The sequence below is a fragment of the Neophocaena asiaeorientalis genome, unplaced genomic scaffold (genome assembly GCF_003031525.2).
Source record: "Neophocaena asiaeorientalis asiaeorientalis breed wild unplaced genomic scaffold, Neophocaena_asiaeorientalis_V1.1 scaffold217, whole genome shotgun sequence".
NCBI classification, from domain to species: domain Eukaryota; kingdom Metazoa; phylum Chordata; class Mammalia; order Artiodactyla; family Phocoenidae; genus Neophocaena; species Neophocaena asiaeorientalis.
This window is the reverse complement of record NW_020172293.1, coordinates 7,918,599-7,942,223: the sequence shown is the minus strand read 5'-3', so window position 1 is coordinate 7,942,223 and position 23,625 is coordinate 7,918,599. Positions and strand designations below refer to the sequence as shown.

The following is a 23,625-nucleotide window of genomic DNA, read 5'->3' as shown; positions in this document are numbered from 1 at the left end:
GACCGGAGCACGAACCCACGTCCCCTGCATCGGCAGGCGGACTCTCAACCACTGCGCCACCAGAGAAGCCCCAGAGCATGAACACTTCTTTTTGCTTGCTGTTGTGGTTTCTTATCGTTTTATGGCAGTGTCTATTTGGAACCAACATTCATAGTTAAATTCTAGAGGAAAGGTTTTTATATATCTTTCCAGAATATCTTGACTTTAAGAGTAAGATTAAACATAGGTACAAACATCCTTTTGTCTAAATTCCTTAATGTTCGTGTGTTCAGAGGGATTAAGTTATTTGCAAGACCACAGGGCCAGTTACTGACAGACCCGGGCTGGAATCTCAGTATCCTGGCCACCACTTCTTTGCTCCCACTCAGTTGTAACAGTATGAGGACGTGAATTTGGATCCTCTCAGAAGATTGTGTCTGAAGACCAAGCAGGCACGTTTAAATCCCAGTATATCCTGCTTAGCTGCTGATTGGTAAATGATGTCTAGTAAACTGAACAGCCGCTGCAGAAACTTTAATTTAAACAAATGATTGGACTTTGTCTGGAGCAGGGGTTCTGCGTCTGGACACTCCTGACATTTTAGATTGGATAATTCTTTGTTGTGGGGCAGTCTTGTGTGTTGTAGGATGTTTAGCAGCATTCTTGACCTCCAGCTACTAGAAGCCAGTAACATACACACACACACACACACACACACACACGCACGCACCCTCAATCAAAATGACAACCAAAAACGATGTCCCCAGGAGTTGCCAAATGTCCTGTTTGGGGGCAAGATCATTCCCAGTTGTAAACCACTGGTATAGAAGATGCGCAAAATCCTAATCAAGTCATTTTCAAAATAATCAGACTGATCAGAATTTTGAAAGAAAAAGTAGCTGGTTGCTTGGCTGGTTTCTGTCACTTTTCCACCGTTTACTGTAGATATTTGAACAGAGTCGTAGTTCTTTTGTTTTCCAAAAATACAGATGCATCTGTTTACCTGATGCAGGAAAACAGCATCATAAACCTGCCTGCTTATTTATCTTAAGCTTCACTACTTTTAGCTGTTAAAAGTGGACTGGGGCTTCCCTGGTGGCGCAGTGGTTGAGAGTCCGCCTGCCGATGCAGGGGATGCAGGTTCGTGCCCCGGTCCGGGAAGATCCCACATGCCGCGGAGCGGCTGGGCCCGTGAGCCATGGCCGCTGAGCCTGCGCGTCCGGAGCCCGTGCTCCGCAATGGGAGAGGCCACACACACAAAAAAAAGTGGACTGTTTTTAGCTAAATAAATACAGATGTTATTTTAGAGTACTGCACGATTGGGTCTCAAAATGCACTGATAAGAATGGGATTAAGAAAAGGAGACACAAGGATAAAATCACCAGTCATCACTGACAAGATTTAGGAAAAATAAGACTGAAATGAGCTCTTCCACAACTGTATGTTGTGTGTCCCTGACCTTGACTTACCTGTTTTAGTTTTTCTGCAGTATGTAAATAAACAGTTCTTTTTTTTTTTAACTTCAGATGTAATCAAGAGTAAGGAACTGTGTTTGAAAACCTGTCTATTGCTTTATTAACTTATCTTTTCATGGGAAACATACTATTAAGTTTCCAATTCTGTAACCTAAACAACAACACATTAGAAGCCATCAATTACCATCCAGTTTCATATCTGTGGACCAATAGGAAGGCAAGGTTGATGGTTTCACATCTGTTTTAGGTGAAAGGCTGTTCCTGTCTGTGGTATTTAAAATTTAAAGAACTTCTGTTATTATACAATTGGGAATCCTTGGGGAGTAAAATGTTAATGAAATCCATAACGGGCACAGACTTTATGATAGCAGTTTTAAGAAATTCCTTTGGTGGGGTTTGTTGATTTCTGCCCTGGCGGTAATAACTATGTTTTACAGAGTGCGTTAATGTTCACGTCTAGGAGCGATGGCTACGTTTATGCAGCATGTAATGTAGCACACAAACTCCTAAGCTCTAAATAACTTTCATATCAGAATTTGAAAGCCCCAGAGCAAAACAATGTGTGTTCTTCAGAAGTGGCAGAACCCACAGTTGGAAACTTTTCAAGCACCTCCACAGCAAACTTCTCCAAAAGAAAGGCCCAGCCTGGAAATTCCAAAGCCAGGATGCAAATGGATATTCTGTGCCCTCATACATTTCTCATTTAATGCACCATTTGAAAGCTCCACATCCAAATGGCAATTTTGATCCACATCAAAATCGCAGTTTTGGATGCTGACCTGAAACAGAGCCACACACAAACACGCATATGTATTTCCTTTCTCCACTGCAAGCCCCCCAGCTTTCACGTTTCATTCAATTCTACGTTCAAATAACGAGAGGAAAGTAGATTAAATTAAAAATGCTCTATAAATCCCAATAGTAATAAACTGCATTACGCTTTTATATTTCCAACTATCGAACAGAGTAAGCAGTTGAGACTAATTGCACACGTTATGACTGATGTGCAGTTAGAATAATCACATAGGAACTTGTGCAAGTGACTTGTACATTTTTTTTTCCAGCTCTTTTTGCCTCCACGGGTTAAAAACACATTCATGGCCTTCCTTTAATTGCCTTCCTTCAGAAGAATGAAGTCTTAATTTTACCGAGGTTTTATTTTTCTTACAATCCCAGTGCTTTAAACTTCTAACTACATTTTCTGGATTTAGCAGAAAAATAAATAAGCTTCTTTATTCTTCTAGCAAGCCTGAGACGGCAATAGATAGAATTCTTCAGGGGATGGGTGATTGGACCTGACAGCTTCTGAAATCCTTTCAAGCATTTAAGATTCTGTGATTCTATTAAAAATAAATTTACTCTATCAGCTGGTACCATGGGCTTGCTTAAAAGAAAATATAAATATGTGAAGCATAGCTCGAATTCGTTTTAAATAGTACTGATAATCATATCAGGCAACACATAGCAAAAAAAATTTTTTTTTAATTAAAAAGATTTTCTTTCCTTAGATCAAGTAATTGTTTAGGTTGGCTTCACCCTGAAGCCTATCTGAGGATTTCACGTAGAAACCTCACTAGTGGGGCTGTTTTGCTTGATTCTTTTGTGCTAGTTCAGGGGGAAGTGCAGCTCACTAGGGGAGATAAGATGAAGTCTGGGCAGTTCATCTTTCATGTCTCTCTAATCTTTGACGGAAGTATCTGAAAGGCAAAGGCTTACCCACCATTCCAGGCTGTTCACACCTTAAAGTCTGGCCAATACTCCGTCTTTTTTCTTTCCTTAAGAAGACAAATACCACATGCAATTCGGAGCATGTTATAGGCCATCATACTAATGCAGAAAAGTGGAGGGGAAAAAAGCAGCACCAGGGATACAGCTTAAGAAGAAAGTCATCACGGCGATCTTCATGCGTGTATGACTCGATGTGTTTACTTAGGGCTAAAGCTGACAAAGACAGACCCCATCTCCAAAGAGAAAGACCGAGACCCAGGTAGATGCACAGGCTGATGGCTACAGGTGCAAGAAATTTGACAGGGCCTTAAGTTTGAAGATCCGGAAATTAAAGATAAAATTTCCAGTGGGAAATACTCATGATAATAAACGAAGTTAGCAAATTAAATGAAATATGAAACACTGAACAAATTGTTTTTGATATTTCAGGAGGCACACAGAGTTCATGGAGAAAAGAGAAAAGAACTTTTTTTTTTAAGTTCCCAGTCTTAAAAAATGAAGACAGAGTATGCAGAGTTTTCCTGGCCTAGTTTTTTAAACATTATTCTGAAAATCCAGACTAGTCACTGCTGTTGTCAACCAGCAACATTTTGTAGCACACACATTATCCTATTTCTGTAGTTTTAACTTATGTTTCCAAATACTGCATTCGTTTATAAGGATACTTTTATTTACAAAGCTCTAATACCAAGATGGTAAGAATTCATTTATTTAACAATCATGTACCACGTGAAGAAAAATCAGTCAATACATTTGTTCATTTAACATATTTCCTCTCAATCAACCACTTGTAAATAAAAGAATCTCATTTACTAAGACAAATGTAGAAGGCATCTTACATGATCTACATCTGGACATTCCTGTCTCTTCTGGAGAGTAGGACAAAAAGGAAAAGCAGACAGGAATAGGTAATTTGGGGTTCAATCTGTAATATGCTGAAACTGAACTCGGTATCAACTTCTGTAATATAATAATTTAGTTCCATTAGTCTAAGAACTTTGCTGTTTTCCAGAAGAGTTTATGGAAACATCTGTTTATCTACCTTTTTTTAAAGTGTCTGGATTTAGAATATTCATGTGTCTCATATAAAATTCATCTCAATTAAAATCTTTTTATCAAAAGATTTTAATTCCATGTAAAATTTATTTATTCCATTTCTTCTTATATACCAGCAGCTTTATTAAAACCATGCAGAATAATGTGTTCTCAGGCCTGACTTTGCATCTTAAAGTGTAGTGACAAAATGATAGGATTCTTACTGTCCTGGAAACCTGCAAGGTAACATAAAGAAATGCTTTTTTCCACATTTCCAAATACGGGCCTTAGCTCTATTTTTTCTGCCAAGAAGCCCACCCCGCTACCCCCAACACCACACACACCACAGTATGGCCATGTTCACCAAGAAAACATCTCACTTTGTGTCACCTCCAAGGATGTGGTGAAATAGACGTGTCTTTCCATGTGTTAAGAATGGTTCCAGTGGATAAATGCGAATCACAGCTTCTTCCATTATGTTAAGGACTCCGGGCAGGGATAGGGGAGGAAGAGCATGATATGTTTCGTGGAACATCTGTGCTTGTTCTCCTGTGCTTTGAAAGTAGACGTGCAGATGCATTTTTCCCATTGTGTGACCTGGATTGAAATGCATGAAATTACTATAGACAGATTTTTTCTTTCAGAGCATTAAAAGAATTTGCAGTTCTGTTCCCTGACAACATTTGGATGGCAAAACAGTGTGTCTTCAGAGCACAAAACATTTCCCCCTTCCTCACCTTGGTTACCCACCTCCATCCATGCAGTTTCCAACTTTACAGCCCTTTTCCTGCCACGGGCTGGCCTCTGCTCAGTCCGAAACTATAGAACATCCATTGTGAATGGTAATTACGGATGATTCTTCTAGAGAGTAATTCTTTGAAAATGCATTATTTCAAGCGCTCTTCCACCTCCTTTATAAGTCATCTTCAAAAAACAAAAAAATCAGTAGACACTTCCTGACTGAATGGTAAGCTTCCAAACAAGGAAAATACACTTGACCAAATATATTAAATTATGAAGTTCATCTCATCTGTTCTCAGGAATGATTGGCATCCCTTCAGAGACCCACTGTTTACACACAATTTCTGACAACCAACCGTACCTAGGCAGCCTGTTCTTTGTCTTCTCCCTTGTCTCCGGGGCAGTGTTTGTTATAACTTTTGGTGGGTGACCGACTTTAATCTCAGTAATCCCGTCAGCTCCTTGCAGGATTTTTAACGCCAAGTAGAGGGGTTTTCTTGGACACCTGCACGTCCAGATTCCCCATCAACACATGAAACTCTCATTAACCTGAGAGGCCCATGTAGATCCCTGAGAAATACATGGAAAGTCAATGTAAAAGGATGCTGTCAAAGTTTATAGGCCAAGAGCCTGATTTAGACCATTGCCCCCATCTGCAAGTCTTTAGTTTCTAGAAACTCATCCTTATGTTTGTTTTTGAAACCAAGCTTTTAGAAGGAGGGAGAAAAATTAAAGGCGTGACTTACTGCAAAACTAATAATAAACAAGCCATTTTGTTGGTGCTGAAATAGACAGATGCTGTCTGAGTACAGATGTGTGTTGATCTTGAGTCATTTAGAAATCTCCCCAGTACTGCAGATAATAAAACTTTATGGGGAGCATAGAACAACAGCTTTTGAAACAGAAATAGACCTTACCTGTACCTGTTTAATATTTTCTTGGTCTTTCAGGTTTAAAAATCTCTTTAAACTGCTGATAGATGGAAAGATGTATGTGTCCATAACTGAGGTCATTGCACCTTGGAAAGGTGTTATGTTGCCTGTCCTCAATGCAGAATTAGTATTACTGCTTCTCCTACTGGGCTGCTTCTCAGAGACCGTGAGACAAACACAAAGATCACAAAAGGCCTGAAACCTGCACTCAATTCCCAGCCACACAAAGCTACAATTCTAGCATCGTATGAGGATCATATGTTAATTAGGTGAAAACTTGGAGACCTATAGTTAGACAGTGAAATATTGATGTTGCTAATTTTTCAAAAATACAGAAGTGGTCTGAGAAAAGTCTAAGATACCAGATACAGCCAATCCATAAATATCCTGTGGACGTCATGATCCCAAATAAGTTGGCTCTAAAACAAAAAGATTGAGAAGAGGTTGGAGAACATGATAGATACGGCGAAAAAATGATTTAAGCCTTGCTGCCCTTTGAGGTAACTTCTGGGAGGAGGGACGCTTCGTAAGTTAGTGAGAGGTCTTTTGAGAAATAAATAAAAAAGAATCCTTCACGTGGCGTGGACCTGGCCAACAAAACTCATCATCCAGCAGACCTTCCCTGTAAGTGGTGAACTTTTCAAAGGACTGGAAATTTTGAGTAGTTTTAATATTTGCAGTTTAAACACCAAGATAAGAATAGTCATATTCCTCAATTAAGAGTACAAGTTTGGGGCTTCCCTGGTGGCGCAGTGGTTGAGAGTCCGCCTGCCGATGCAGGGGACACGGGTTCGTGCCCCGGTCCGGGAGGATCCCACATGCTGCGGAGCGGCTAGGACCGTGAGCCATGGCCGCTGAGCCTGCGCGTCCGGAGCCTGTGCTCCGCAACGGGAGAGGCCACAGCAGTGAGAGACCCGCGTACCGCAAAAAAATAAAAATAAAAAAAAGGCTACAAGTTTGTTGCCCAAATGCTAACATTGGCTTAACAATGGGTAGCTGGCTTTATCTGGAAAAAAGGAGTTTCAGGTCTTGCCAGCAACGCTGAACTGACAGAGTGTTGAATTTAAACTCGGCAAAGGTGTATTGAGCGTTTGCTAAGGATGAGATGCTGCAGGTCGGGCTAGGTGAATTTAAAGTTAAAGAGGGCTCTGTCCCTCTTTCAAACAAGTTACGACAATCTAGCTACTACAGGCAAAACCACACACACACACACACACACTCCAATTACCCAAATGACTAAGGGAAAAAATATTAGGGTCACATTCTTATGTTTAATGTGTGTACCAATGCATCATTATGACTCTCATAAAACCAGGAAAAATAACTAAATGGGCTATGCATTGGTATTTTTGTTGGAGAGAAGAGGAGACCACGGCTTGGAATGGCTAATTAATTTGCTAAACATACTCCAGGTCGTTCTTTAATATCAAAGCCACAGAGGTGCTCCTGGGGCCTGTGCTTCCACCGTGTGCTGCCTGCATCACCCAAGTATTTTTCCCTGTAGCCCTAGAGCTCATTGAGGATATTTAATGCAGCCAGTTCCCTCTATATTGAGATTTATTGTTTACTCGACTTTTTCCCTCACTGACGAGAGGGCAGGAATCTGTTAACCTTCCCTCTCTTGCACCCAAGTATCTAGCACTTATTTGTGTGATAAAAGAAGAATCTCCAGCCACCAGCTTCCCTCCACAGTGCAAGGGATATTAGACACGGAAATACCCACCACCGGAAGCTCATGATCTCAACTCACGGCCCTCTCTTTAATTGTTTGAGGAGCAAACAGTGTGATTTTGACAGCAGTGTGGACTCCTCAAGAAAACACGCAGTTTCGATGCTATTTCATTGAGATGTTTTCTTTCAAACGTAGATATAAATGGAGGATAGGGCTGGACAGTGTGCCCTGAGACTCAGGAGAGAGGCATCTGGCTCATGCAGACTGAGGGTTAGGTCTTATTCCCAGGAATGCTTGGATTCCCAGAGGCTGTGAAAGCACACATTTTAGCAGAATTAGCTCAGCAGTGCAGTGCATGGTCATGAGCTGAAAGTTTAATTACAAATAAGATTGCATGATCTGTCTGTCACCAGCCCGGCACTTCCTGGCCTGGACCCATGGATCCCATGAAGGCCTCTGCAAAGCAGGGTGTGTGTTGGGGGCTAGGGGTGGGGAGGGCACTTTTCCCTGCTCTCTAAAGGACTTTTGCCAAGAGATACTAGACAGAAGGAGAATGTTCATCATATCAGATATTTTGAAATGCAGGAAATTGGCTGGGATTTTTTTTCCTGTTCCTTGTGCCTTTAACTCATCAACCCTGACCCCTTCCACAGCCAAAATCTTATCCTATCCTATGAGGTCCAGTTTGAATGATTCAAATGACCTCTTTTCCATAAAGCCTGACCTTTCCCCTTGTGCATGTAATCGTCTTCTGAAGCTCACAACGCCTTATCTGTGGGCACGGTGGCACTTCTTATTTTCAGTCTGGTATTATCATTTTTTTCTGCATAGGCCTGCTTCCTTCCCGAGCCTGGCATACCATATATATCTATTGAATTTAATGGATTAAATGGTTTTGTCTGAACCCTTGGCATCCTTCGGTTTACTTTAATTTCACACTTTCAGTTTAAGCGTCTACAATGCGTGAAGCACCATTATTGGGCTTTAAGACACATCCGTGTGGGCATGCACCCTGGCTCCGTGCATCGGTTTATAGTTTGCCTGAAATGTTTTTAATCATAAAAGCAAGAATAATAAATGCTTTATCTGCATAATACAGTCCTACTGAAATTATGTGTGGAGGTCATAAATTCTTCTGTTACGTTTTAAAATAGTTGTCATCCAGACCACCCTTTAGTCATTCTTCCATTACTGCGCCCCCTTTGTTTTAGCAGAGACAGACATCAGAAGCAGAGATCCGTTCACACAGTCTGCTTGATCTCACAGGATGTTGATCAATGCGGAGCAATTCCTGCCCATTAAGCCTTCTAACTAGGAGAATGCTCCCCTAGTTTTCATGAGTATTACAATAAACAGTTAATGGATGGAACCAAGAGTTATAGCAGAAGAGCCTAAGCCAGCCTGTGTCCTCCATGCAGGAGATGCTTGCTAAATCTTTGCTGACTGAATCTTCTAGCAAGAGCCCATGGTACGATGGTCCTATAGGCATTTGACTAGATCTACATCATGTTTATGCATATCTGAGGCTGGTTACAATTTTTTTAAAAACTGTAGCATAGGGCTTTCCTGGTGGCGCAGTGGTTGAGAGTCCGCCTGCCGATGCAGGGGACACGGGTTCGTGCCTCGGTCTGGAAAGATCCCACATGCCGCGGAGCGGCTGGGCCCGTGAGCCATGGCCACTGAGCCTGCGCGTCCGGAGCCTGTGCTCCGCAACGGGAGGGGCCACAACAGCGAGAGGCCCGCGTACCGCAAAAAAAAAAAAAAAAAAAAAACTGTAGCATATTTATTTTTCTTTCTTAAGACATTTCCACTATGCGATTTTTACTACAGAGTTTGTAGGTTAAATTCTTAACCAAGTTTCTAGGGATTACATTTGTTCTGTTCTGAGTACTTATCCTCTTTCCAGATCAAAGTATTAGGCTCAGGTTTTCAATTTAGTGTAACTTACAAATAAGTATTCAAAAAATGTTAATAAAAATATTAAGTCCCTGAATCTTTTACCACGCAGTAAGAACTCCTAAGTATCTAAGTTGGAAGAGGGGACCATCTAAGTGTCATCCTCCTGACTGAGCTATTAAAGTTTCTGAGGTCCCCATCTGCAAGTGAACATGGTGTTGAAGTAATGAAGCTTCTTCATTTTAAAGAAAAACAGAGTTTTCAGGTTGGCGTATGTCTTAAAAATGTACAACAATCTTTGCCAAAGCCTAGGCATTCGGTCAGCCTTTCTCTTTAACTCTACATAGAACTTTCCAATTGTCTTTGATGCTGATTACTTGTATCGCAGAGTCTATAGGAACCCCCATACGATCTCATTTTCTCCTCCTTTGTTATCAGAATACATTGTGTCCTGGTGTCCAGATTTTACAGGTTTATTGAGTAAGAGAGGAACTCAAATGGAATATTTGTTTTCTCTGAACACAATTATATCTGTTCTAGAAAATATAGAAGGGAAAAAGAAGCCCTCAGATTTTGCATAGAATATGTGAAGACCCCTCCCATATTTCTCTTAAATTGATGTCATCAGTGAAGCTGAGCGTTTTCCAGTGGGTGTCACAGTCCTGTTGCCCTGCTCTCAAAGGTCTTTGAAATGCTGCATCAGACACCCTGAGGAGATGTGGACCCGCCGTGCTCTCCTCCCAGAACAGTGTCCTCCTCTTCAAGTTCCATCTTCGTGGTTTCCACGTGGGAGTGATTTGGGTAGCTGGGTTCTGGAAATGTCTCTAGTTGAGATGCTGGTATTAACCTGCAGTACGGAGTCCCTTTCCTTTCCTCCTGCCGATGCCATTTGCCCATTCTAAAAACTTCAAGAGATCTTACTCTTCAGAAAGAACCACATGGCACTCCAGTTCCAAGAACATATCAGAATTAAATATTTCTTTAATTTGTTGCTCCTGGTTTATGCCAAAAAAAATTAATGTGAGAATGAAAGGATATGCCAACATCCAAAGGCAGTGGAGCCCCACAGCATAATCTCCTTTATCAGCCAAAGGAGACAGAGGTCAGCCCTTGTTTGAGGACTTCATTTGTCTTGTGCTTTCCTTGTTCTTTTGCGCGAAGTACAGTGGCATCAGGGAAGCCAGGCTTTGCGCTGCATCTGGGCTGCACAGCCTTATCTAGTGTTATTCTAGCTGGTTGACTCAAGTCTTCGGAAAGGAAAATTCATCAGTTCATTCACTTGGGATTGTTTTACTATCAGCACAGGCTTTGTTGCAACCAGTAGTTTGCTTCCACCCAGGAAAATGCTTTCCTTTATGGAAAAAAAAAAATTAATTCAAGCAATTAAGACGAGAAGAGAAAATTGGTGAGGTTCTCCCTGCACTGCACTTTTCTTGCTCTTGGATATTTGTATTCTTTACCAGAATTTTTAGATCTTTTCTCATTATCTTTTGCTAAAAATGATCTGTCACCACTGTCTTGTTTTTCAACAGCATAAGTGACTCATTTGCAAAATTTGGCTTTCCAGTAGTCAATGTAAACGTTAAACGGAGTCAAAGTAATCATAAATGGTTTCATATTCTCGATAATTATACAAATATGTAATTTCCAGAAAGAATAACTCTTAAGATTTAATTTTTGTTCACTAAGAAATTCTGAATTACCTTTTGATAATTGTGCTTTTTAAGATAGGAATTGAGGAAGAGCATGGGTGTAGTGGCATATACATGGGCCACCAGTCTGATCTGGGGTAAGTCCTGGCTTAATCACTGACAAGTTACGTGACTCTGAGCAAGGTTCACACATCACTTTGTTCCTCAGTTCCTTGTATGATTGTTAAGAGTTGAAAAGATAATGTGTATAAATTTAGCCCTTAATAAAATGTCTGACACATAGGGGTTGCCTTATGAATTTTCTATATATAAGAGTAATTTTAGCCATCAGTGTTTTTTCTATGTAATACAGTAATCATGAAAAATACATAAAGAGAGAATTATGTCACCAACTATAAAATGGTTGTATTCCTACTGGCAACTATAAAAAGTCCAAGATCCTTAGTCAAGGAACATGATCAGATGCTGTGAATTAAGCCCCCAGATCCTGGAACAGCACCGATGTTCAGATGCTTAGGCGTTATCAGAAAGCACGTGTGTTATCTAAGGAAATGAGACAATTGCTTAAAAATATTTTCTTTAGCTTGTAGTGTCTAGTGATGAATTAAACAGTTCTTTGAGTCATCAGAGATGCTCTAAAAAGAATCCAACACACTTCACCTCCCCCCACCAAGAAAGTATTTTTCCTGTTTTTAATCAGACTCCAGTTCTTTGTCCTTTATTTTTTCAGGCTCTTGTACTGACCTGTCTTGGGAATGTTAAAAGCCTGGAAACACTCCCTTGTCAATGCTCGCTCCATGGACAGTATTTTATTGAGCAAGACAGACTTTTCATTTTAGAAATGAGACTTTCCACATTACGACATTACCAACAGCTGGTTATGTATTATTATAGGAAGCGATGATATCTATTTCATGGCTGGGAGGCTGTATGCTGGTATTTAACCAGCAGTTTGCAGAGGTTTGCTTCATGATGTACTGCACGATGCTAAAACGTGCCCTTTGTCCTCAAGCGAGTCCCAGTAAAATGTGTCTCTCTCCTGGCTTCTGTTTATCTGGGGATTGTGTTTCCTGTCATTACTAAGACAATGCCATGGCCATAAAGTGCATGTAGGTTAATACCTATAGACATCTTACAACGAAGAGGGAGTTGGAGGTGGACAGTTCACTCCACAGGAGCTGTAGGACACCATCCCCTGCCCCCCAGAAGGGGATGAAGACAGCTGTTTTCTTCTACTGGTGTGCCTCTCCCCACCCGGGATGAAAGTTGCGCTTTCCTCCTCTGTGCCTGATGTCTAGCTATGTCTTCTCTTTGTGTGGGGAGCACAATGAAGATAAGATGTAGGTAGACATTCTACCAGCAGTGTTAGGCTTTTATATTTATATTGGAAACAGGATGTCATATGGGGTCACTTCTGCTAACAGTGATAAGCTAACTCAGAGTGGCCACTTGAACTCAAAAGGAGTTTGGTAAACTTCCGTCAAATTGCCTACAGACCATCAGATAAGTACCAGATGTTTATGTTTGTCACACACACGGAGTGAAACGTTCCACAGTTTCAGTGAATGCAGTTGACGTTCAGCTCTGTGCTAGCCCCCGCCCCCCCCGCATCCTCCCAACCCATCGCCATCACCCTTAATGTTAAACAGAAAGTACATCAAACTCAGATGTGAAATCACACCCATCTTCCAATTAAAAATAAAGCAGCTGTGAAATAATGAATGACATTCTTTCAAAATAAGAAAATAGTGATGGGAGCAGAGCTGATTGGATTTAGGGAAAACATGTGGCCTCTACCGCTGCGGAGCTCAGGCTCTGGACGCGCAGGCTCAGCGGCCATGGCTCACAGACCTAGCCGCTCCGCGGCATGTGGGATCTTCCCGGACTAGGACACGAACCCGCGTCCCCTGCATCGGCAGGCGGACTCTCAACCACTGCGCCACCAGGGAAGCCCCATGTGTGTCTGAATTTTTAGGAGAAGAAGGGAAATATTGTTTAGGATGATGAACCCTCCAAAACACGGAGGGCTGCCATTATGTAGAACTGCTCGGGGTTGTGTCTTTGTCTCTCCAGCTGCCTGTCTTGGGTCGCCAATCTCGTCTACTGGATGTGAGGTTGGTGAGAGCTCATCAGATTCAGAAAGCTAACCCACCAAGAGGATGGCCGGATTTTGAGTGGTGGTCGTGACAACTGATTATTTTGGCTTCCGAATGAGCAGAGCACAGTAGTCTTTAGAGATCAATCCATTTCTTGACAAATAGTGTCTATAGCGGTGAGGGAAACGTGGTAGGTTGTCTAGTGATGTTATTTCATTCATTCATTTCCTCCCCATTGCCTCTGCCCTTCCTGTTCCCCCTTCTCCCTAGAACAGCCTTTCCCTTTTTATCCACTTGTGAGCCCCTACTGTGTATCTTTCATCAAAGTCAGCTGTGAGATGTGTCCAATCCCCCTCCCTCTCCTTCCCCCGGGCATTGCCCCATCCTGTAATCTTGTGTTTGTGTCTCCCATTCTTGCTGCTCTTTGTATCCTCACCACGTAATACAGAACTTAGTGGAAACGCAGTACTAAGTGTCCACCAGTCAAGGTGAATAGAAGTGTTCACAGGCGGCCGACTGATTAAATAGATGCCGCTACAGTCAGGCCATAGAATACCATGCAGCCATTGAAGTTGATGATGTAGAAGAATACTTTTGGCATGGAAATATATCCATAAAACTAAACGAAAAGCAGGATATCGAACATAGAGGTAATACGACCTCATTTTTACAATAACAAAACATACACATGATGGTTACATATATTTTGCATAAGGAAATAGAACTCTGGAAGGCTATTATCAGCCTTTATTTCCTATTGGTGGTCTTCTGAAGATTTTAATTTCTCCTTTAATCTCTTCTGCATCTTATGAATTTTCAATAGACATCTATCACTTTTCTATATAGAAAAGCAGATATTCCTTAAAAGAAATCATAAAAGTCTGGATGGAAGTAGAGGAAAAACACAATATGATGAATTGACAGATGGAGACCTGAGCTTTGCACTAAACATCTTGGAGTCAGAAGTGCCTTATTCTGCCCATCAGACCAAAAAGAGGAAATAGTCATTTGCAGTCAAAAAAAAGAGGAAAATGTTCTTTTAAGTTGACAAAACTTTACATGTGAATGCACAAAGACAGAAAAGTCATATCTTGTGTTAGGAAGAATAAATACTTTACGCAGCTGGAAGATACGGTTGGAGGGAGGTAGATGCAGCAGGTGAGACTAAAACAGCAGGTAGATCGAGGCCAATGTCATGATTAGCAGAGATGGCTTCAGCCCTGAGAAAGGTATAAACACCCAGGTGTTAAGTCCCTCTGGGTCTCCTGACAGATACCTGTGGTGTGAGCAGTTGTGTGCTTCTGAGGCTGAGAGTTATCTATCTCCTCCCAAACTCTCTCAGGCGCTAAGGGTCTCTGTTAGGGCATTCCACAAAGGTCCCCAGGGAGAAAGGACTTAAAAGAACCTCTGTGGTATTGCCAGTGAGCGTCTCCACAGTGCTGGTCTGTGTCTTGGTAGAGTTCTGGGTACCATTCAGTTTTTTGTATTGTTTTTCTTTGCGGTACGTGGGCCTCTCACTGTTGTGGCCTCTCCCGTTGCGGAGCACAGGCTCCGGACGCGCAGGCTCAGCGGCCGTGGCTCACGGGCCTAGCCGCTCCGCAGCATGTGGGATCTTCCCGGACCGGGATACGAACCTGCATCCCCTGCATCGGCAGGTGGACTCTCAACCACTGCGCCACCAGGGAAGCCCGCCATTCACTTTTAATTGCAGTCGTTCAAGTCCCAGTCCTAATCATTTGGTGAGGTTGTCATTCATCCTTTCTAAACCCAGTGGTAGTAACGTTAGGAAGAAAAATGAAATGAAATTTCAGGTATTCCCAGCACAGTGAGCAGGAGAATCTGCAGTTTTAAAGCACAACAGGAAACCTTATGCAATTACAAGGGGAGGTTGTGAATGCATTTCATTGCTGTTGAGAAAAGAAAATACCTTTTCTTCTTTACGAGTGATTCATACGTATGCTTTGGGGCCTTTCAGTCTGGGACTTTCATGTGTTTTCATGTCGTTTCATGTGTTGGCACCCGGTTAATTTCAGTCACTGGCTCCTTCCTTTCAAGTCAGTTGTTTCTAGTGCCTAGGATTCTTCTAGTTGACCACCAGTTAACTTCTTTCTTACCTAGTAACTAAATCTTACCCTGAGAACAAAATTTTAAAAATAGAAGAAGTACAGCCAGGGAATGAAGTTCTAGAGTTATTTCCAATCAGCCTAAGCTGCCTATACACTCGTGGGAATTTAAGCATTTCCAAACTGAAGAGCCATTTGTAGGTTTGACAGGAAGAGTTTATTTGCACAGCTCTACTTCATGCCCCCTTGGATGTCAAGGTTTTAAGGGCCTTTCAGGTTGAAAGTGGATTCGGTATTAGGCATGAGGGCATGACTCAGTGGACAGTCAGCAAAGCACTAAGTGTCTGAGAGCATCTGAAAACAGTTGAAAAAGTTCCGTGCAGCCATGTCTAGAGTACCTATTAACTTTCAAGTTGCAGCATTAGGAAATCAGAGTTTTTGCAGCAACCTGAAATCATCTGGTTATTTGTCCAGAATAGAGTTAGGTTTGGGCTTGCCAGATAACATCGAGAAAAGAACACCCAGTTAAATTTGAATTTCAAGTAAGCAATGAACCTGTTGTTAGTATGTCCCAAATATTGCATGGGACATACTTATACTAAAAACATTTGTTGTTTATCTGAAATTCAAATTTAACTGAATAGCTTGCATTTTTGTTGGCGAAATCTGGGAAACGTGGACTGCCTCCGTTTTTTGAAATTTGTACACAAATTCATACAAAGTACCAGTATTCACTTTTGGAATAAATGCAAATTCCAGTTAAAAAGTATAGGCACTTGATAAAATACGTTGGACAAATACTTACTTGTTAAATTAAGATTTAGAACATCCACCATTATTATCTTAAAATATTTATTGCTATTAAAGCCTTGCTCTTTTTTCTTTTAAATCTGGTGAAAGCGTTTATAGCCTAGACTTTACATCTTAAAATTCAGGAAAATGAAATAAAGATTGTTTTACATTGAATGGTATCCCCTTCCTTTCTAGATGAAATCTCCTATTGTTAAATTGTGTTAAGTTCAAGTTGGCTTCTCTGTGGCAGGGACATTGCTGTTTTTCCTGGATGTAAGTCTTGGTTCAGTTTTGAAGGAATTGGCAACCTGTTGATTTAACTACTCCAAGGGCCTTCAGGAAAAAGCAATTCGTGGAAGACAATAGCCATTCTTCACAAGGCAGGCTGTACATAAAATGGAAATTCTTTAGCTAGCTGTTCATGACCCATGGGCACTAAAGGGTTAATTGAAATATTGTTTTCAGAAAATTGGGTTGTCATGTAGCAACTGGAAAGCAGGATTCAGAAGTTGTGGTTGGGGGGGCGGTGGTGTGCTTAGGGCTTTTGGGGGGGTTTTGTTTTTTGGCTTTTGTCGCCGTTTTCAGGGAAAACAGCCTCTTACTAGTGAATATAATATACGGTTGAAATATCTTGTTACTCTTAATCAGTTGTAACGTGCAATTACTTTTTGTGTCCTTTACAAAATATTTGCCAAATATTTGTGCTTCATTTCTTTAAAATCTCTGTATTATACAGAAATCCAATAAATAGAGGACATAGTAGAGGAAAACAATTTTATAGGAATAATCAAATGTATTCATAAAAGGAAAATATTTCTAATATAGAGAAACTGGTAATGATTTTTGTTTTAAGATGATTCTTGGTTATTAACAATGGAAATAAGGAAAGTTAAAGAAAAAATACCTATTTCACTTTTCTGAAAGCATGGAGTCCTAGGAAGTCGGAGAGGGAAGGGGTCTTCCGGGTTATCTGGTCCAACTCGTTCATTTTACAAATGAAGAACTAGAAGCCTAAAGATGAAGTGACTTGTCAGAGGCCCTATAGAGCAAACTCAAGGCAGAGCCGGTACTGGAACCTTGAGGGCCTGATCTCTGTCCTTCCCATTCACATCACAGGGCCATGGGAACAACTCAAGCCACTGCAGACCTCTGGGATGCAATCAGGGACCTCGGGCTTTGGTCACCCTCTGGTCATCACTACTGTGGTGCCCTCCAGGTGGCCCAGCCATCAGGGGTGTGAGAAAGTCTAGTGAGGGATGAAGGTAAGGCCATTGGGCTGAGGAACATCTCCCCTGGAAACTCACCAGTGGAAGCTTGTTAAGTCCTAGCTGTTGTCCCACAGAGGCATCGTTCCTTCCCGGATTGATGCCTGGGAATCCTCCTGCCTCTCAAGCTGAACTACAAGGAGAGATACGGCAAAGGAAGAAATTTAGATGGATCAAAAATCCTAACTTTGCCCTCCTTCCCTCGACTCCATTCCAGATTATAAGTCTATGGCCCATTTCTCAACCCGCAGTACACACAAGTGCTTTCAGAGTCAGGATCGTTCTGATCCACATTCTGTTTGGAAGGAGGTAGGATGCTGCAGAGGGATGGGAAGTGGGATCATGTTAGACTCAAGTTCTAGTCCAGGCCTCTCCGTATCCAGTATGTGAGCTTATCTTGTTTGTCTTGATTTTCTATTTGTAAAATGACATCTATTAACGTGCTGTTTAGAAAGTATTGTGAATCTCTTAGAAAATACAGTAACATGAGGTTGAACCCAGTTTTCTCTTTTGTACCAAGGATCAAGCAATCTTGGTGGCAACGATGAGAAAGGTCTCTTTTTTGGCCATTGCCAACCTAGGGCAGCTGCTGTCTTATCATATTGGAGGCTTTCTTGGGGTTGTTGATGCCGATGGAATTAGGGTCTCCTGATCCCAGGTGGATGAAAACTACACCATGGTACCCACAGGAAAAAATGCTCCACATTCCGGAGGTACAAGGATGGGCAACTGACAAGGCTGGTGTTGTCTTGTAGGTAGACCTGGGCCTTCTGCGCTTTGTCACTGCTGTCGGGACACAGGGAGCTATTTCAAAGGAAACCAAGAAGAAATACTATGTCAAGACATACAGAATAGACATTAGCTCCAACGGGGAAGACTGGATCACCATAAAAGAAGGAAATAAACCTGTTGTAAGTTTCCCTTCCACCTCCCCCAGCAATCGGGTCTTTGAAGTGGATGATCAATTTTCACTTGTTTGTTTGGGAGCTTGCTGTCTTGCCTGGTTTATTTTCGAATTGATTTAAAATGAAAAGTGCAATTAGAGGTTTAAATCTGACCAAGGGGTCTCATGTTCCCAGATCCAGAAGCCAAAAGGAAATTATATGGATGTTTCCAAGAAAAGTCAATACCGGCCAAATTAAGTCAAACTCAAGAATCACTTTAAACCTCCCACGGGGACAGAGACTATGCACAGGATAAACACCATCCTCTTAGAACCTCTGGAGTTGTTTTGTTTTGTCTTTCTGCCTGTGTTTCCTCATTCTCTTTCATAGATTGATCCTTTCTTCCTCTCTGTAATGGGCTGGTTTTAGAAGACTCCTTTTTATCTACCCTCTTTGGCTCACAAGCTAATTTACAAGTGTGTTTGGCTGCTTCTGTACGAATGAACAGAACTACAGGTGTTCCCTCAGATCCCATGAACCACACGCCACCTGCTTGCTACTTTCCTGTCGAGGAGGCCACACCATGCCCTGCGCCCCGGGCACTCTGCTCTGAATTATTTGGAACTGAGATGTTTTTCTCAGCCTGCTGTTTATTTGAAGTTATGCTTGCTCTGATTTACTAATCAAAAGATTTTGGAGAACTCATGCTTGCTGTTTCCCCAAAATTAAAAGCTTGCCCTGGAGGCCGAGTGAAATGCACAGAATTGGTGAGGATAGTAGCAAAGATCCAGGTAACCTGGAATCCTGGGTTTGGGAAGAGACCAATTAACATGTCCTTGTCTCCATCTGGGGCATCCCTGGCCTTGATTTTCTCCTTCTGGGTCTGAAACTGAGAAAAGCCTCCTGGGTGTGAAGTGAGAGGCCTATAAATACGCTTTGATTAGCTGCAAAGCCCTCGCTGTCCCTTAGGGCAGGCAGGAAGGCCGAAGACATAGGGATGCAGCTGCCCTGTGAACAGACCAGCTCAAGGCCGCTGTCTAGCCCTAGAGGATGTGGAATAGATCCTCCATCTGGGGAAGGAAAACCCTCATAGTCATCATTGGTGGAGATCTAGTGAGTAAATTTTGACCTTGAGTGTAATGACTTATTCTTGTTTTGGAGTCGTTTTTTGAAGGCATGCTTTAGTTTCAAACAAACGAAAAAACGCTAATGCCAAGGACACACCAACATACAGAAGAACCCGGAGAGAGTAGGGAGGGCTGACCCCAGCTTTCAGGCCGTCTCTTTAATCAATGAGCACGGTCTCTCCAAGACACGGCTTCTCAGCCATGGTCCGCAGTTGTCTGCGTGGCCCGGATATGGGTGTGGGAAGCACACGAGGGCCATAGGGGCATCTGACACGCACACAGCTCACTCTTGGTCCATGATCTGGGTCACCTTGGCACACAGAGGGCCTTCCAGAGTAGGAGGCAGAAAGAATAAAGGGTCAGCAAAGACCTGGCATGTGTATGCACCCTTTCACTGAACCCGAATGAAATCCCCACATCCACCCAGAGTCCAGCTCTCATTGCCCACCTGCCTTTCACTACTTTGGGGCCTTTCAGGCACACCCCCTGCCCTGCTTTCCTCAGAGAGAGTTGGCTTCTGTACCTCAGCAACAGCGGCCTTCGACCACCAGCATTCCAGCAGCCCTCTTTCTGTTGGTGGCATGTGTGTCCTTACCTGGTTTTCAGCAAATATAAAATGCCTTCAGGGTGAACCATACTGTGGTCCCTCCCTGAGGTGGATCCATTGGCCCTTGAAACACTGGTTTGGGAAGCTCTGCTCCTTCAGGCATGTCCCCATTATTCATCGTCACACAAAAATGCTTCCACACAGATTGTTTCCGAGAGAGATTTGCTGAAGTAAGACAAATCTAAAGGCTGTCACAGGCTGGGATAAATTCGATATTAAATCATCTCAGGAGAGGGATCCGGCTAACAGCCGACTTGGTAAAGCATTTGACCACCTCCCGTGGAGCAGGCCTCATGGGCTAAATGAAGTAAGAACTCCAGGCTGACTCTCCTAAGCCCCTTCTCCCAGGGGAACCGTGGTCCTCCTCCTAGGACTCATCTGGGAAGGTGGGTGGGAGTCTCTGCACTTCTGATGGCCCAGGGATGCTCTAGCTACACAAGGCCTGTGACTGAGACATGGTGCTTTTACAGAGCTGTCCCCGCCCAGAGCTGGAGTAAAATCCAGGGGAGTGGAGGCTTTCAGTCCCATCTGAGACTGGTCGAGTGCCGGAGGGTTCCACGTGGCAGACAGTCCCCGTTCCTCAGAGATCTCACTGGAGGACACTGCCGTGGCGCCATGCCCAGGCTGAGTGCCTCCGACAGACACTTGTGGGAAACCGGTTTGTGACTGGCACTCATTACATCTGCAGTTACATGCCTCATCTTTCTTAGAATAAAATGACTCATTTTTGAAACTAGAAACAGAAGCCCTGGGAAAACTGATTCTCCATTACATATCATTTATAACTCAGTTTTGATTTTGACCACTAACACATAATTTTACCAATAACTGAAAAAGATTAAAGTCTTTCATAAATGTCAGGGATAAGATCTTCCATCAAGAAATGAAGTTAAAAGGGAGGAAGCTCCCTGACCTACTGCTGAACATAACCTAGAATTTTCAAAAAGTCAGACCCTACATTGAACTCAAAAAGCACTCCTTTGAGGGGTTCCTGGGAAAGTACAATAGTGAGAGTTCCCAAGAATTGTCTACAGTATTCTGTAAGTCCTTCTGATAATGTTAATAATTTTCCCACTTTTTTAGATAATAGCATAGTATTCTACAACAAATGCTATCCTTATAATAGTACCTTTGGAGGCTCTGTCCTTTCAGAAAATTGAATAGATGATTAGGACAACATTCTATATTAGACACAATTCTTTCTGATTGCCATTATTTGGAAAAATAACATGACAAATTATTAACACTACCTCAACCACAGTAAACAGTGAGGAAATTGTAAATAATTTGACAAGCACTGGTGAAAACATATTTCTGGATTTGTTTTCAGACAATCCAAAATGTCTGCTATTAAAGGGCCCTTCCTTTTTCCATCTAGATCTTTCAGGGAAACACCAACCCCACAGATGTTGTGATTGGAGTTTTCCCCAAACCCCTGATAACTCGATTTGTCCGAATCAAACCTGTGACTTGGGAAACTGGCATATCTATGAGATTTGAAGTCTATGGCTGCAAGATAACAGGTAAGACTGAAGATCACCTGGGTTTGATTTATGTAAACTTTTAAATATTGGGAGAGTCATTTGGTGTAAATGGGGTCGGTCATTTTCATTTGATAGTTAAGAGCGTACGCTTTGGATTTAGACAAAAGTGAGTTCAAAGCCTACTTGTACTACTCGCTGGCTTATTTCTTTGGGCACTTTATGACCTTTCAAAGCCTTAGTTATCTCACCTGGAAAACAGGGTTGTTGTGATAACGGATCAGCTAGTGGATACGAAGCATTTACACAGCCTGACGTGTGGTGGGTATTTACTAAGTGGTGCTTTTCCGCTAGACGGCAAGCTCCAGGAAGGCAGGTAAAGCTCCAAGAAGGCAGGTACCTTCCCCGTCATCCTCTGTCTCCTCGGTACTCGGCACACTGACTGCTACTTAGTAGATTTACAATAAATGTTGCGTGAAATGTTCTTCACCTGCTTTGTCTTTTTACTTTTTCTTCTAATTTACATATATATTTTTTAATTGAAACATAGTTGATTTACAATGTTATATTAGTTTGAGGTGTACATCATAGTGATTTGATATTTTTGTAGATTATACTCCATGTAAAGTTATTACAAAAGATTGGTTATATTCCTGTGCTATATATTATATCCCTGCATCTTACTTGTTTTTGTTTTGTTTTTTAACTTTTTATTTTATACTGGAGTATATCCAGTTAACAATGTTGTGATAGTTTCAGCCAAAGCAACTCAGCCATACATATACATGTATCCATTCTCCCCCAGACTCCCCTCCCATCCAGCCTGCCACTTAACAGTGAGGAGAGTTCCCTGTGCTATGCAGTAGGTCCTTGTTGGTTATCCTTTTTAAATACAGCAGCATGTACATGTCAATTCCAAACTCCCTAACTTTCTCTTCCCTCCACCCTTCCCCGCCGGTAACCATAAGTTCATTCTCTAAGTCTGTGAGTCCGTTTCTGTTTTGTAAATACGTTCATTTGTATCATTTCTTTTTAGATCCTGCATATAAGCAATATCATACAATATTTCCCTTTCTCTGTCTGACTTACCTGTCTTTTTAATTTTGAGGTCTAGAGGTGGCCTCACCAGCTGTAGCTGTTCAGGAGGAGTTTAATTTACCAGAATTTCTCCTTTTACTTACTTAACTGCCCTGACAGCTTTCTCCTAGGTTTTGGCTCAATATATGTCTATCTTTTGTTGAATGAATATGCTAACATTAGAAATCAATTTGTCAGTATTTCTCATTTTTGAGTTTGCTTCTTCTGACATTAAAAAGGACTTTAAAAGTCTCTGTTAAATTTGGAACAAGTAGGTGGATTATATCCACTTGAGAGGCGAAGATGAGGTACTGGGCGATTAAGTGGCTAAAAAGATAGGCAGGTACCGAGCAGGGAGTAAAAGAAGGTCCTGTTATTCTCACTGTGTTTCTATGGCGACCAGTACTGCTCTTACTTGTCCATTGATCTTCTTGTACAACCACTCTGTATTCTGAAGTAAATAGCAGTCACGTTAGAATTCCTTTCCATTTAAGTAAATACACTGCAAATTTTTCATTAAAAGAAAAAAGTATAGTGTAACCTCCATAGTAAGCTTAAAACTTCAAAGACAGAATCGGTAACTGATTCACCAAAAAGTAATTAAAAGTGAACAACGTTTAAAGATCTGAGAACTGGGACTTCCCTGGTGGTGCAGTGGTTAAGAATCTGCCTGCCAATGCAGGGGACAGGGGTTCGAGCCCTGGTCTGGGAAGATCCCATATCTCGCAGCTAGAGAAAGCCCGAGCACAGCAACAAAGACCCAACGCAGCCAAAAATAAATAAATAAATTTATTTTTTTAAAAATCTGCGAACTATCTTTCATATAACGTTAGTATACATATTAAGGGCGTTTAACTTCTCATTGCATGAATGCCAACACTATTGTTTTTATTTTTATCCTCTTAAGTATAATTATTTTTAGAGAAGGAAACTATTGACTTTTGAAGGAAAAAAAAAGATCACCTGGGCAGTTTTCCATGAAATTACAAGCAATTTGACAAAGAGCTAATGAAGGAGAAAAAAAAAAAAAACTTTTGTTTACAGTTCGTTTTGGAAAGTGAAAACTGACTTTTGATTTCTTCCCCAAATTTTATTTATTTCCATCCTAGAGACAGACTTGTTT

The 23,625-nt window shown here is 41.7% G+C and overlaps 1 protein-coding gene across 4 annotated transcripts in view; it reads left to right on the top strand.

The window, feature by feature from the left end:
* NRP1 (neuropilin 1) overlaps window positions 1–23,625 on the top strand; it is a 138,940-nt gene that overhangs the window by 77,695 nt on the left and 37,620 nt on the right. For all 4 annotated transcript variants that reach the window (XM_024766088.1, XM_024766079.1, XM_024766075.1 and 1 more), the window contains exons 8-9: window positions 18,082–18,237; window positions 21,323–21,467. In XM_024766088.1, coding sequence (XP_024621856.1) covers window positions 18,082–18,237; window positions 21,323–21,467 — 301 coding nt within the window. The remainder of the gene's footprint in view (window positions 1–18,081; window positions 18,238–21,322; window positions 21,468–23,625) is intronic.